This window comes from Furipterus horrens, unplaced genomic scaffold, assembly GCF_987537825.1.
Source record: "Furipterus horrens unplaced genomic scaffold, mFurHor1.1.pri manual_scaffold_2, whole genome shotgun sequence".
NCBI classification, from domain to species: Eukaryota; Metazoa; Chordata; class Mammalia; order Chiroptera; family Furipteridae; genus Furipterus; species Furipterus horrens.
In genome coordinates, this window is record NW_028327172.1 from 57103066 (window position 1) to 57119478 (window position 16413).

At 36.8% G+C, this 16413-nt stretch overlaps 1 protein-coding gene across 1 annotated transcript in view; it reads right to left on the reverse strand.

Annotated features, from left to right (window-relative positions):
* Positions 1 to 1696: 1696 nt before the first annotated feature.
* Positions 1697 to 16413, reverse strand: part of TYR (tyrosinase) — a 71200-nt gene continuing 56483 nt past the window's right edge. The window contains exons 4-5 of the mRNA XM_090267801.1: positions 9083 to 9264; positions 1697 to 2246 (exon numbers count right to left, since the gene is read on the reverse strand). Of these exons, the coding sequence (XP_090123927.1) occupies positions 2005 to 2246; positions 9083 to 9264 (424 nt within the window). The 3' untranslated portion in view covers positions 1697 to 2004. The remainder of the gene's footprint in view (positions 2247 to 9082; positions 9265 to 16413) is intronic.

Here is a 16413-nt window from a genome sequence, read left to right on the forward strand (position 1 = left end):
ACTCAAATACAAGCGAAAGTTTATTTAGAAAGTCACAGAAGTAGAAGAAGTGAGCCAGCTGGGCTCTGTGGGTTCAGGGAAGAAGTTACAAAGGCCAAAGAAACTTGGAGCTTAGAAGAAAGAGAGTAAAGGTAAGCCCCTGAAAGAAGGGAGAAGAGTGCAGACATGAGACGAGAGAGAGAGAGAGAGAGAGAGAGAGAGAGAGAGAGAGAGAGAGAGAGAGAGAGAGAGAGAGAGAGAGAGAGAAACGCCTGGGAAAGAAGAGGGTGTGGGAAGGTTTGGGAGTGTTCAAGAGAAAGCAAGAGCACTAACTGGGTCCTCCTCCTGAGGGTTTCTATTTTCTCTCTAAAGGCAGGGATCTTAAGGGAGGTCCCAGGGGAGGATCTCAGTGGCATATTCATCAGCTTTTCAGGTCTGTCCTTTCAGGGTCATGATCTCTACTGATTGGTCAGTGCTAGGCAAGGAGGGTCATTAGTCATCACAGCTGGTGCTGACATCAGCTATAGCATCATTCTGTCTGGTTTTACTGCTTTTCTGGGCCTGGAGCTGAAACACATGATATCTCTAGTTTGTCCAAAACTCTGTTTCTGTGGTCAGCAGACCAAGGCTTTGTTTCTAAGATTATTTGATGTGGGTCAGAACCTCCGTGTCCTGAGGGCTTATTACTTAAGGGTGTGGTTCTGAAAGGGCTTTTATGGGAGTTATATGAGGCTATCCTTCAGCCCCCTTGTTCCATCTAGGGGAGTCTAACATATGACTAGCAACATGCTAGTGGAGGAAAGGTCAGGCGAGAGTCCAAACTGCATGACCGGCAATATGAAAGGTCAGGAGGTCTAAACTGCATGACCAATGACATGCCAGGAGAAGAAAGGTCACCCCAGAAGTGAGGTCCTTGTTTCCTCAGTTTTGCCCATTGCTAGCTAGGTACCTGGGGTTTTCTGCCCTGGTGAACTTCTGTACCTGGCCTATCGTTCCTCCTCTGCTTATGACTAACTGCCTACTACATTGTCAACATACAGTATTCCCTCACTTATCATGGGTATTACATTCTAGACACCCCCGTGATAGGTGAAAGTCTGTGAAGAAGGAACCTTATATTTATTTTAGTATTTATATATATTTTAAGGCTTTATAAACCCTTTCCACAACTTATAAACTGTTCCCAGTTCCTTATTAACCTTTCCCACACTTTTATAAATGCTACTTATGTTCTTAAACATATTCTACACTCTTAAACCTATGTAACTTTAACGACATATATATACAGTACCACAAAAATCTCATGATATAGCGAAAAATCCACGATAAATAATTAAATATTTAAAAAAACCCCGCGGTACAGTGAGGCTGCGATAAGTGAGCCACGATATAGAGAGGGACTACTATATTTAAAAAACACATCTTAGCTTAATTTGTTGTAGGAACAGAGCCCTTGTTTTCAGTGACCTTCAAAAATATAGTCAGGGCTTCGGTAAGAAAGAACTGAAGGTTTTATATTTGATGTGTATAACACATTTTGGAGCAAGAATGTAAAATGTAAGGGAAACATGCTTTCTGAGTAAAAAAAAATGCATTTCTAAAGCTCCAAGGACTTAGTTAATATAGATTTGTTACTATTTTATTAAAATCAAAGGAAGACAATAAAAAAGAAACATGTCATTAAACAATGAGAAGGAAAGAATTAAAACGATTCCCACATTTTATAAGAACATATTTATTCAGAGACCAGGAGCAGTTACTAATTACGAAATGGCATTCTTTTTTTTGGAAATAAGGGCTTGAGGAAAACTGTCAAAGGGATGATCAAAAAACAGCAAGGCAAACACAAGTGTGTTCTACCTGAGATAGAAGAGGGGTACACTTTGTATAAGATTATAATTCTGATCATGGTCTTCACAGACAGATACCAGGGATTTCTGTTGGGACATCCCCGGGGGACTTGAGCATCATCTTAGTCAGAGTGAGGTCAGGCTTCTTGGCCCTCTACTCTATTGCCTAAGCCTTTTATAAATTGCTCTGATGCAACAAGCTGTGGTAATCCTCCTTTTCCATGAGGAGTGGTTGCTGTTCTTCAGAGAGTTGCTTTCTCTTTCGACGACATATTGTCTTTCGACATACCAGCCTAGTGAGCCCTCCCAGCACAGCAGTGAGGACAGACCCCACTACAGCTGCCCCAATGAGCCATGGCCAGATTCGACTTGCTTGTTCTAAGTAGGGCTTAATGTAATCTTGAAAAAAGTCTGGGTCTGAAATAGAAAGACATCCAATGTTTTTACTCATGTTGTTGTCGTCACCATCATCATCAAAATCATCATCATCATCATCAAAGTCATCATCATCATCAAAATCATCATCATCATCCTTGCATAGAACTTCAGCGTCAGATGCTTGGGTTTGAATTCCAGCTCTGCTACTTACCAGCTGTAAGAGCTTAGGGAAGTTACACCTAATACTCCTACACCTCAGTTTCTTCATCAGAAAAATAGGAAAACAACAATACCACCTTGCTGGGATATTGTTAACTTTATAGATAATATCTAATCTATAAATTTTACATGTCTGCCTCCAAGAGAGTCACTGTACAACTTTTAGCTATTTATTCTAGTATTTGCCTCCATATATCTAAATAACAGGCAAATATTATTAATTCTTAATTATCAGGTTTATCTCTGGACTTTCTCAAATATAAATAATGATTTTGTTTTTTTTTTACAACTCGCTTTTCTTTAGTTTTTTCAGTATAATAATATGATTTGGGGTCAAATCAACATCCAGGATTCTTATTTTTAATATTTAGATGTTATTCATAGTTGAACCAAATATACTATGGGTACATTTCATTTTTTACATTACTTCTCCTTGAAGTCAATAATTTATTGTATCCTTTTGCTTGATTTTAAAGTACCCATCACTATTTTTAAGATACTCTAACACTTTGTATCCATTTTGTAATACAATGGAAAGAAGAGAGTGTGTATTGGGCTTAACCTTGCATCAAATTATGGCTATGTGACTCAGGTCTTGAGCAAAAGTAATATATGCAACTTTGGGGCAATTCCCTTAAAAAGAAATGGTGTGCCTTTTCCTTTTTGCTTAGCTGGAATGTGGTTAATGTCTTAGTGAGCCATCATGGGCCATGTAGTCCAGGTTAAACCCTACGTCCAGTGGAACGATAAGAAAGGAGCAGCTCTGGTCTCTGAAGTTATGAAGCTGATACTGGACAGCATACTGAGACTGTTATTTGAGTAATAAGTTAACTTACTTAAGCCTTGGATATTTGAACCTAGATCATCTCTCTATCGCTTTTTACCACTGTTGCTGATGCAGAAAATATAACCTTCCTTTATGACCCCTTTCCTTGGCTATAGTCAACTAATACACAGTGGACCATTGACGTAAGATTGGCCAATCAGAATTAAGTGTGCTGTAATTGAGAGTCAGGTAGCTCAGGAGGTGATGACAGCTTTCTTAACATGTGGAAGACAGGATGAAGTCAACACACTCCAGAAAAGCAGAGACAGGAGTCAGAGAACAGCAAGGTTCAGAGAACGAGAGAGATGGTCTTTAGGGCACTTAGTTCCTTGGTTCTCACGGTCCTTCAGCTGAATTTCTGCCTTTCCCACAGTTAGAATGCTCATTCTGCTTCTTGAGTTTTATAAACCAATACATTATCTTTTTATCTAATCTATTCCTATGAAGTTTCTGCCCTTTGCATTTCAAAAAGTCCTAATTATTTAAAAAAATTAATTATATGCTACTACAATAAAGATAGAGAAGTATATTAAGATATTTTGGAATTACAATGATCTGTAAACCTTATATATATACTAAATATATATAATATAGGCCCTGGCTGGTTTAGCTCAGTGGATTGAGCGTCGGCCTGCGAGCTAAGTGTCGCTGGTTCGATCTTCCAGTCAGGGCACATCAGAGAAGGAAAACTCTGACTCCAAAAAACCTCCGCTGCCTTGCGGCATACCTCTTCAGGGGAAAGGCTAAGGGAGTAAACCCCGACAGAAAATCCGGAGCCGGAGTCCCTAAGGCGGTTTGACGTTGTAGTCAACACCGGCAACTCCTGCGGCGCACCTGAACCCAAGCTGTATCGACTCCGTCTTTCCCTTGGACCCTTCAGCTGCGAAGAGAGGGGGGGTCTGCTGCATGGGCAACAGCAGACCCTCCATATCACCCTGCCCAGGCTCTGTAGCTTCAGCTTCACTGGAGAGGACACTCCAGCGTCATCGCAAGATGTCGATTCAACACGGGAGGAGACAGATACCATGTCACTCCCGAGTCGGACTGCACAGCCATTCTCGGCGGTGCAGATAGACTCTTAAGAAGCTACACCATCGTCTCTCGAGACGGACGGCTGCCGATGACGATATATAATATATATAGTAAAAATGAGTTCCACAAACAAGAGAGAAAAGGAATATTTATTTAATAAATTATCTTAGAAAGAATGGATAGCAATGTGAAGTAAAATTTTAAATGGGAGTCTCATTGTTAACCATAAACTCAGTAGTGTTCAGGACAATTAAAGCAGGGATATTGTTTTTTAATTAGGAGAATTTTTAAAAACTGAATTTATTTTAAAGCCCACTATTCATTCAAAGGAAATGAAAGTGGAGCTTCTGTGATTCACATGGGACTCTAGGGTTAAAGCCCTGTCCTTTTCTCTGGCTAGTTGTTCTCCTTCCTTGGTGCTGTCGTTTGCCGGTGGTCACTAGATCCTATAAAATACCTTACGACATATGAAGCATCATTTGAACAATACTGCACTTTAGTGCTTCTTTTCATCCAGAAGGAACAATTACTTGCAAATTATAAACATCAAATTAATGAGTAAAAAGATTTATAATTTGGAATTATAGTAATTTAATTATAAATAATGAAAGAAAACAAAAGAGAAATTTCAAAACATGAGGGAGAAAAGGGGGAAAAAATGGAACTATTGTGACTATATAATCAATAAAATATACCTTAAAAAAAACCCTGAAACCTTTTAAAAATCAAACATAAAAGTTAGTTTTTAATATAGCTTAAAATTATTTGAAAATGGAACTATAAGGCCTAGTTTATGTGGCTTTTAGTCACTTTACTATGTATAGTACATTTAAAATGTCTAGCAAAATGCATAGTACACAGAGGTTACATAATAAATATGATTTCCTTTATTTAAAATTTTTAACTAGAAATAAATAATAAATACATTTAAGCCCTTAATGTGACTTGTTGAGTTGCCTCTCCCTTTACTCCCCAATGGTTTTGGTTGCCTTTCAGTAAAAACTACCTATTTGGACACTTGGGAAGGAACAATGAGGTGGAACATATGTGTACAAGACATGTGGGAACTAAAGAGAACCCTCTCTTCTGTGGAGTAATAGAGAATTGGTTTGGGATACAATATTTGCCACTTACTAGCTTTGTGACTTAAAATTAGTCACTTTGCTTTCTGTTCTCAAGTTACTTACCTATGAAACAGAATAGAAATCACTACTACACAGGGCCCTGAAGACTAGGAGATATAACAATTTATATGCTGATGTCTCTTACATTAGTGTCTGCAGGCCAGACTCTCTTCTGAGTTTCTAGGCAATTCAGCTGCCCCAGAGACATAGTTACCCTGATGTCTCATACCACTCCATTTTACTGTGTAACAAATACAGCCATGAGGTTCCCTCTGTGTCTGGCCCTGCTCCTCTTGTTGTTATCTTAGAGAATTACATCACCCTTCATTATTTTCACAGCCCAGAATGCTTAAAGGCATCCCTAGTATCTCTTTCTATCTTACCTAGTATAAACATTGTTTTTCAAGTTTCAAAAATTTTCTTCTCAAAATAATATCAAATTCTTTACAGCTTTATGCCTCGTTTCCTACCACTACCACTTCAATCCAGACTGCCTTTAACTCTCCCCTGGACACGTCTAATAGTGTTTTCACTGGCCTCCCTCAATATGCTTTGCAACTGATACAAAACTTTCTACATGCTACAGGAACAGTAATCTTTTGAAAACTCTAATTTGACCATGGTCTGTTTAAAATTTATGAAGGCTTCCATTATTCTAACAATATGGCCAAAACCCATAATCAAAAGTCTTTTATCAAATAATTCTTCCTGTCATACTGATATCCTCTGAAATGTTACTTTATTGACCCCTCGAGGTGAGCACATCTCTAAGTGAGTCATTAGGTAAATAGTTGTTCAAGGTCTTTGTTTTTTATTAGCATGTAAGGTCTATAAAGAGAGAGACTTTGTTATTTGAAACTATCCATAGTACCTAATACAATGCCTTGTTCAAAGGTAGTTATTAAACATATGTACGTAGAAAGAATAAATCAATAAAACCACCTAGGTAAAATCAAGTGTGATAGAAGATTTGACACATGTAAAAAAATACATATCTAAAAATGACCTGGCTATTAACAGGGGTAACATGTTTTCTAGCAAACCTTCATGGTGAATATTAATTGCACTCAAGCTAATTCATTGATTTCACTCCATACCAGATACCAGTTGGTACTTAGATGAGAAAAGCTTGCAAGACACAATTCTGATCTTGTAGGGCTCTCAGCCAAGGTTGAAAGGGGAAAGATATATTCTTAGAAAAATAACACTGCAACTCTTAAGAAAGGAGGGATTAAACATGACCATGTAAGTGTATAAAATGATTTGATTTCTGAGAGTTTGAAAAATGAATAAATAGGATCAGAATTTAGCCAGAGAAAAGAGAAGAGCATATTCAAAAGCATGAGTCAAAGAAAGAGTCTGGCATGCTCTGAAATGGAAATCATAAAATCCTAACTGGTGAATCTTTGAAAAACCATTACCAATGTGCTGCTTTCATTATGTACTGTGGGTATTTACACAAGAAAGGGAAAACATGTGATGTAAAACTGCCTTTCTTTCTGACTCACCGGAAGCCCTTCCCCTTGCTACACCTCCACAGTTTGCAAGGTCCCCTGTTCTCAGTGATCTTAAGGTTTTCAAAGAACCAATCTTCTCTGCCAGCCATTTTAGTACCCCTTCCATTGGCTGTGATATTCAGGTAAATGAAAATAGGTCAGTCAAACTCATATCTATTCAACTAGTGATCCCCCAAAGGGCAGGAAAATGTTGATAAAATGCAGGTCCTCTTGTTGGCCCTAAATTGTGGTACTGCTATCCAACATACTAGGTAAACTAGAACAAATTGTTTATATTCCTTAAGCCTCTGTTTTCTCATTTTTGAACAAGAAAAAGAAATAACAGTACCTACTTCACTGGTTACTTATGAAGATTAAAGGAAATAATGCACACAGCCCACTTAGAAGAGTTTCTTGAACATAAAAAATACTGTTAGCTATTGCGAAATGACTAAATTTAGCTCTTGAGTTTAGTTTTCCATTGTTCATACTACTCAAATAGGAGAATTTAGCATTCAGTAAATATGATGTACACTTTCCACCTCTATTTTTCTTGTTATCCTTCTTTTAGATTAGGATAGCCCCTGCCCTTTTTTATCTGCTACCTGCCTGCTTGTCCTTCAAGGTCTTGTCTTGTCTTCCTAGGTGGAATTTTTTAGAAGTCATTGTTTTCTTCTCTGCAAAGTTTATGACTCTTTTAGTATTCTTAACACAATCTTATGTTTCATGCTTTTTTGCACAATTGTCTGACTTTCACACTGAATTTAGAGCTCTGAGGTCTGGAACCATCTCAGTCATTATGTCACTAAAGTCTAACACAAGAAGTAAGAAGTTGATAAAAGTCATTCATTTGTTCATTTATCTGTTTATGTTTTCACAGATTATGGAGAGATAATAAAACACCAGTGTTCGTTGAATGCCTCTTACCCACAAGCCATATGTTGTCTTATAGCTTTTGGTTCTTGACCTTCTTTGTGCGAGAGTGGAAACATCGTGCAGCATGAAGACCTGCTGGTGTTGAAATCTGACTCCTCCACATATTGGTATTGGATATTGAGAAAGTCACTTAAATTCTCTTAGCACTATACTCACCTCTTTCTTGGGATAATAATACTTATCTAATATATGGTTGGTTAATAATGAATGTATGGCATCTGCATGTAGCAAGCTCTGGAGTAAAGGGTGGGATTACTATCTGTTCATCATCAAGTAGTTGCGGATATAGTTCTACTCAGAAATATTATTTAAAATGCAGATATAATTATAATTCTAGAGTTTTATATCTCTGTGTTAATCATAGTCATAGCAGTTATTATTATAATAGCTATTTTCATTATTATTATTTGGGCTTAAACACAAAATGTTCACAATTTTTCTTGGTAATCGGGCAGGGAGTTCTCAAAGATGATTTCAAAACTGATATATGCACTAGGCTCTTTAACACGTCACATTCATTTAATTATCAAATCTCTGAGGTATTCTGATCCCAATATTTCAGGTTAAGAGGCTGATATTCAATGAATTGAAGTACAATTTCACAAGGTCACAAAACAGCAGCTAGTCATATCTGAAACCCACTTTTTTCCTGATTTTAATTCTAGTCTCTTTCCATGGCTTTCAAGTGCGAAATGTATATTAAGCAGAATGGGTATGAATTTAAAGATTATTGCAACTTGGTTCATGTAATAATACATTAGTGATAAGTTAAGGACTATAATGCACTTTCCTGATTTAAAGAATTTAGTGATAACATTATAAAACATAAGGTTTTTTAAAAAATCCTCCTCCATGGATATGTTTATTGATTTTAGAGAGAAGGGCAGAGAGTGAGAGCAGGAGAGAGGGAGGGAAGAAGAAAGGGAGGGAGGGAGGGGAAGGGAGAAAGAGAGAGAGAGGGAGAGGGAGAGGAAGAGGTGGGAGAGAGAGAGACGGAATGTGAAAGAATGTGAGACAGAAACACTGATCAGCTGTCTCCCATATGTGCTGAGACTGGGGATCAAACCTGCAATCTAGGTATGTGCCCTGACCAGAGATCAAACCTGCAACATTTTGGGGTACAGGTTGATACTGAAACCAACTGAGCCACCCTGCCAGGGCAAAACGTAAGGTTTTGTATTCTCTCAAAAGAAATTGGTCACACTTTACTTAACAATTCATATGAAAGAAATTGAACTTTACCTGAATCTTGTAGGTAGCTATAGTCATAGCCCAGGTTTCTCGATGAAATAAAGAAATCACCATTTCTGTAGAGAGGTATAAAAGGAACCATGTAAGATTCCCGGTTATGTCCAATGGGTGCATTGGCTTCTGGATAAACTTCTAGAAGAGGGCGGTGCCTTCGGAGCCATTGTTCAAAAATACTGCAGAGGAAAGGATTATTCAGATTCAGAAACACATTGTTTATAAAAGAAATATTTTGATATCTGAAAGTAAAATAATAAGATATCTTAAATTCTCAAGATATGGAAAGATGCCAAATATATTTTTCACTCTTTGAAAGTATTTTTTAAAGCATCAGTTCATGCTATCAGGCCCTGATGAAACTCATTCATTTGAAAGAAATATTAGAGGATGACTTTGAAACAGGAATTTTTTAGAATATAAATAAAGCCTACATGACAAGTTTAGACCCTTTGGAATGCTGCAGAACAAAAATAATTATTGGTTGAATGACAATTGAGTCAGTTATAAATTAAATATTTTTCTTGTGTCAAAGAAAGTTAGCCCAAAGAAAAAAATGTACAAAATTAAATTGGAATTAATAATGGAATTTGGTCATTTTTTGGACATGGTGGGGACCTTTAATTATTTCAGCCCTCTTGTTATGTTTGGTGAAGTGTATGCTTAATGAATCTCAAGAGGGAGGAAGAGCTCACCTCCCATGGGAAGTTAAGAATACTACCTGGTTTCCCAACTTTTCCTGAAGCTAGACTATGACCACATATGATCAATACTCAACCTATCAGACATACCCATCCAAGACTTTGAAAGAGGACATACTGACACAAAGAAGCAAGGACAACTGAAACCAGTTTAGTAGTGAACAATGACAGTTGCAATAAAAACATCTGGTGTTTAGGGGCAGCAAGAGCAGAGGTACCAGGGATAGCCTGTGTTCTTTAGCATCATTTTGGCAGATGACTTGGCTGCTGCCCTCTTCCCTTGTTCCCACCTGTTTCTGAATCTGCTTCTCCACAATTTCCTGACCTATCCAATGTCCTCTCAGCAAATTATTTTCCTGTTTATATCTGCCAGAGTTAGTTTCTCTTGCATTCAGTTAAAAACTCTGACTGGAACGATTGATAAAATATTAAATGATCAAAAAAGTCAGGTAAGAATGAAGTAGAAACTGAAGCTATAGCAGAATTTATAGGGGGCCATTAATAGTGTGACCAAGAGAATGACTTTGTATTATCAGGCTATATAACATGGGGGAAGAACACTAGATCTGGAGTCAGAGCACTCCCCTAGGGCCTAGCTGGGAGGGTTAAGAGCTGTACTCTAAGCAATCACTAAAACTCTGGAGACTTAGCCTTCTCATCCTTGAAATGAAAGTAATAATATTTGTCCTATCTGTTTCCAAAGGGATTATTTAATGTGATAGTTTTTATCAAAGTGAAAAATAAGTAAGCTATTTTAACTTAGTGTAAAATTTAAGCTAGGAGGTAAAAGGCTAGTCAAGAGGGTGGAGTTTTTTTAAATGTGATAATGCTTCAAACAAACAAAATTTTAAACCAACACCATGTTGAACATTTTGAAGGGCAATAAAGAAGAGAGGAGAGAAGTCAGACAGCAGGAGTGATGATCATTTTTCTGTGACAGAAGATAATTCTATTTTCTTAGGGAATCTGGACTTCAAATACTAGCTCTGGTCAAAGTTGATTTTTAATTGTGAATTAATTGAGGTACCAGCAGGTCACAGATAAACACTGAAATACCAACTGCTCTCTAAATTGCTCAATTATTAAATATGTTTACTGAGTACCTACTATATGTCAAGTTTTGGACAAACATGAAACTGAAAATCTGAGTTCTGTTGGTTGTGACAAGGGAAATTTGTGAAATTTCTTAAACTGTTTGATTTTCCTTTTCTTCGTATGCGAAATGGGAATAATGTTTATGTTATAAAGGTATTGTGAGGATTAATTAAAATAACCTAAGACACATAACAAAATACTTGACAAATGGTAAGCAGAAACTTATCACCATCCCTATCCCTCTCTCTCTTCTTTTTCCTCCTTATTATTAATGTTATACTGGGAGAACTTTCCAATTGGTGAGAAATATGAGACATGCTATAAAGGAAATGTTGAAGCCATGTGTATTTGAGCTGCATTTTTAAGAACAATTATTATTTTGATAGACCAAAATGCAAAGGGAGAGGATTCAAGGAGATTGGTGGTTATGTGTGTGACTCCATTACCTCAACTAATCAGAAATTGACTTAATAAATAATCCCCAAATTCTTTTCAAGTCCTATAATTTTATGAATTAGTTTATTTTTTTTATTATTGACTTTTAGAGACTGAGAAAGGGGGGGAGAGAGGAACAATCTGTCATTCCACTTATTTATGCACTCAGTTGATTCTTGTATGTGCCCTAATTGGGAAATGAACCTGCAAGCGTGGCATATGGGGACAGTGCTCTAACCAACTGAGCTACCCAGCCAGGGCTAGTCTTTTTGTTTTATCTTCTACAATGTTCTGTTGACAAGCATTACTTATTCATTATATAGGGTGGGCAAAGTAGATTTTATAGTTGTGAGTATGCAAAACACAAAATTTATTCTTTACTAATTATTGTATTATTTTCCATATGAACAACTGTAAACTGTAAACAACTGTAAACCTACTTTTGCCCCATCCCGTATATAGTTCAGAAAATATTGTATAAATAAGCAAAAAAGAGAAAAGAAAAAAATCACATGTAATGCTCCATATTTTTATTATATTTAGTTTTTAAAATATGTATAGCATTACATGTATTTAACAAAAAGTCATAGATAATTTTTATAAGATATTTTATTTGTACCAAACAGTGTTTACAAGTTTTGAACTGGTAAATATATTTTTTTAATTTTATTTTTATTTTTTAAGTATATTTTATTGATTATGTTGTTACAGTAGTCTCAATATTTTCCCTTTGCTCCCGTTTACCCAGTACCCTCCTTCCCTCCAGCAATCCCACCCTCCTTAGTTCATGTCCGTGGGTCGTGCATATAAGTTCTTTGGCCTCACCCTTTCCTATGTTTTTCTTAAATTCCCCCTGTCTATTTTATACCAAACAATTATGCTTCTTAATCCCTGCACCATTTCCCCATTTCTCCCCCTTCCCCCTCTCAGCTGATAACCCTCCAAATGATCCCCATACCTATGATTTTGTTCCTATTCTAGTTTGCTTAGTTGGATTTTGTTTTTATTTTTTAGATTCTGTTGTTGATATTTGTGAGTTTATTGTCATTTTAATATTCATAGTTTTGATCTCTTTCTTAAGTAAGTCCCTTTGACATTTCATATAATAATGTCTTGGTGATGATGAATTCCTTTAGCTCTACCTTGTCCGGGAAGCACTTTATCTGCCCTTTCATTCTAAATAATAGCTTTGCCGGATAGGGTAATCTAGGTAGTAGGTCCTTGCTTTTCATCACCTTGAATACTTCTTGCCAGTCCCTTCTTGCCTGCAAAGTTTCTTTTGAGAAATCAGCTGGTAGTCTTATAGGCACCCCTTTGTAGCTAACTCTTTTCTCTTGCTTTTAAGAGTCTCTCTTTATCTTTCACCTTTGGCATTTTAATTATGATGTGTCTTAGTGTGGTCCTCCTTGGGTCTGGTTTGTTTGGGACTCTCTTTGCTTCCTGGACTTGTATGTCTATTTCCTTTGCCAAATATGGGAAGTTTTCCTTTATTATTTTTTCACTTAAGCTTGTAATTTCTTGCTTTTCCACTCCACCCTGATGATTTGGATGTTGGTATGCTTAAAGTTGTACCAGAGGTCCCTAAGCCCCTCCTCATTTTTTTCAATTCTTGTTTCATTATTCTGTACTGGTTGACTGTTTTTTTCTTCCTTGTTCCAAGTCATTGATTTGAACCCCAGTTTCCTTCCCTTCACCATTGGTTTTGTGTGCATTTTCTTTTGTTTCATTTAGCATAGCCTTCACTTCTTCCCTTATGTTTTTGCCATACTTAATCATATCTGTCAAGCCTGTGAACATCTTTATCACCAGGGTTTTGAACTCTATGTCTGTTAGGTTGACTGCCTCCTCATCGCTCAGTTCTCCCACTGGAACCTTGATCCATTCCCTCTTTGGGGCTATACTTCTCTGTCTCCTCATCTTGACAGGTTCCTGTGTTTGTTTGCCTCTGTGCCTTAGGTAGAGTTGTCACTCCTGTTACATTGTAAGGGGTGGAGCCTTAGGTATTTGTCAGTATGGGGTGACCCGTTTCACCACGTTATGGTGCTGTGTGTGGGGGAGGGGTCTGAGAGGGAACAATGCCACTTTCTCAGCACTCACCCCTTTTCCAGACACTTCTCCCACTTCCATATGGGACTGGCGCCTCTCTAGCTGTTGCCCTGGCTGTCGTTCCCAGAGTGGGTGGGTCTGCAGATGTTCTAGGACCATGGGGGCCCTTTAAACAATCAGATTCTACTGTGAGACCAGCAGTTCTTTCTCTCCCCCAACCCCCAGTAATTAGCACAGTCAGAAGCAATGAGGCTTTATTTTCCCCAATGCTGGAACCATGAGCTGCGCAGTCTGGTCTGGTCCTGGGAGTGCTCCTCAGGTGTCTCTCTCAACCTTTTTAAATGTCTGACTGCGCTTTCTGCCCACCAACTGCCGCTGCCGCTGCTGCCACTGCCGCTGCTGTCCCACCACACCACGTCCTCTCCATCCCTCCTACCTGTCTGGATGAGTATTTCTTCTTTATATATTTGTTTGTTAGACTTCTATGCAGTCTGATTTTCTGGAATTTCTGGTTGTTTCTAGTTTTGACGTAGTTGTATCCTTCTTAGTTGTGGAGGGAGACGTAGCATGTCTGTCTAAACCTCCATCTTGGCCAGAAGTCCTAAATTCATTTTTAATGAGAAGAAGGCTCTCTGATAATTAATCTTTCCCCCACCCCTGTTAAACTGACTGATTTAGGGACAGTCCAGTATTCAATGACAAGGGCTTGGAGCAAAAATATGCCTTCTGTAAATTGAGAAAAGTTACTACTGTTGTTCAATTTATAAATAATCTTGTTTCTGGCAAGAAATAAAAATTATTTACCTAGATAAGACAAGGATAGCAAATCTTAGCACCAAAAAATTTAATGGATGAAACCATTAATGTGCTCATCCACCTCATCAACTTTTAAAATGAAGGTATTAATATTGATTAAATTCTTTATTGAGGTTTTCACCATCAGTTAATTTTATCAAGCCATATCTAGAATAGCTCACATTGGAATACTAATCTTTAACTTAGATAATCACACTGACATTTGGGAGGAAAATATTCTCTTATAAAAGATTCATTTAAACTTTTTCTAGATAGTTTTCTAGAAGTCTGAGCAACAATGAAATGCACAAAAGGAAATTAGGAAAAGGTCAAGAAGATGACAGATGGAAACCAGAAGGGATGTATTTTATATATAAAAGTAACATAGGTTTTAAATTTGACATGTAAAAATTCTGGTAACTCTTATCCTTACAACAAGAAATATCTAGATAAATGGAAAATCAACAACTTTTCTTGAACCCGTGAGAGAACTAAGGTCACAGAGCAAAATGCCTCTAGAAAAACTGCAGACTAGTGCATCCAGAGGAACACAAATGAGATTTGGTTACCAGAAGGAGAAGCAGCTGGACCCATAACCTCGTAGGAATATTTAAACACTTTGATGAACAAAGATACTAGGGAAATTTGAAGCCTTTGGCACATATAGCCACAAAAATCATTAAACACTAATGTTGCCAGGTTAATGTAAATTCTTACATTAATGGCCTATTTACCTCAGTACCTATTACCCAATAAAGCATGTCTGACTTTCAATAAAAAATTACAAGGTATTCCAAAAGGCAAGAACAGATGGGTGATGCAAACAGAGATATGAAAATCTTAAGAAAAAATAGAAGAAAATGCTAGAAATAAAAAATACTGTAATAAAAATGAAAAATCATTTAATGGACTCAGTAGACGCAATGCAGATGAGGAAAGAATTGGAGAACTTGAAGAGAGAAACTTTCAAAACTGAAATTCAAAGTGAAAAAAATAATAAAAAATAATCAAGAATTCTGGGACAGTATTAAAGGGGTAACATGGATGTAATTAGAATAACAGAAGAAGAAAGAGTAAACAGAGTGGAAGAAATAGTCTTCAATGAAAAGAACAAGAGGAGCCAGCCACAATAGTTCCCAATAATCAAAAGTGGAATAATTTGAACCACAGAATAAATAAGGTAGTATTAGATTATAACCCAAGTTATAAAATAAATACAGATGAGTTCATACTGATATACATACATACATACATACATACATACATACAGAACAGCCTACAGAACATCTGAACATTATTCCTTAAAACTGTCAAGGTCATGATACAAGGAAAGTCTGAAAACTAGCATAGCCAAGGGACATGATGATTAAATGTAAGGTGGTATAGTGAATGGAATCCTGAAACAGAAAAAGATATTAGGTAACTACTAAATAATCATAATAAAGTATGGATCTTGGTTAATAATAATGAATTACTATTGTTTCATTAATTATGATGAATGTTCTGTAGTAATGTAAGATGTTAATAATAAAGGGGGAACTGGATATGGAGTACGTGGAAACTCTGTTCTATCTTTGAAAAATTTTTGTACATGGAAAACTATTCTAAAGTATTTATTTTTTAAAAAACTACCTATAAGGAAGCCTTAATGTAGTTAAATATTTAATACTTTCACTGCCACCACAACAAAAATGTGACATGCATGTATACAATAGAACACCTTTTAATTATGTATTCATCTGTTTCACAAGTAAAGGTGTATAATCTGAGCATCTATAATAAACTGACTCTGTGCAAGGTATTGGTGAAGTTCACTGTCCTTGTGGTACTTATAGTCTAATAGTGAAGGTAGATAGTAAACAGAGGTTTCAGACACATATCTATAATTACAGACTGGTAAATACTATGGAAGAAAGCAACATGATAACAGGATTTAATGGGGAGACCTCATTTAGTATCCAGCCTCTGGGAAAGTCTTAGATGGTATATTAAACCCAGATCTGAAGAATAAATATTTAGAGAAATGTTAGAGTTGTTCCTGAAGACTAGAACATAATTTGCAAAGGGCTGTTGATAAGAGGTATGAAACAAGTTTAAGAAACTAAAACATGACTGATATGTCTATGGAGAGTAAGGAGGAAATAGCTCAAGATAAGGTTAGAGAGGTAAATGGGACCCAAATCATGAAGAGTAGAGGAGGCCATTTGAGAAACATTTGTAGTTTTTCCTAGGAGCAATAGGAAGCCAATGTTTGTA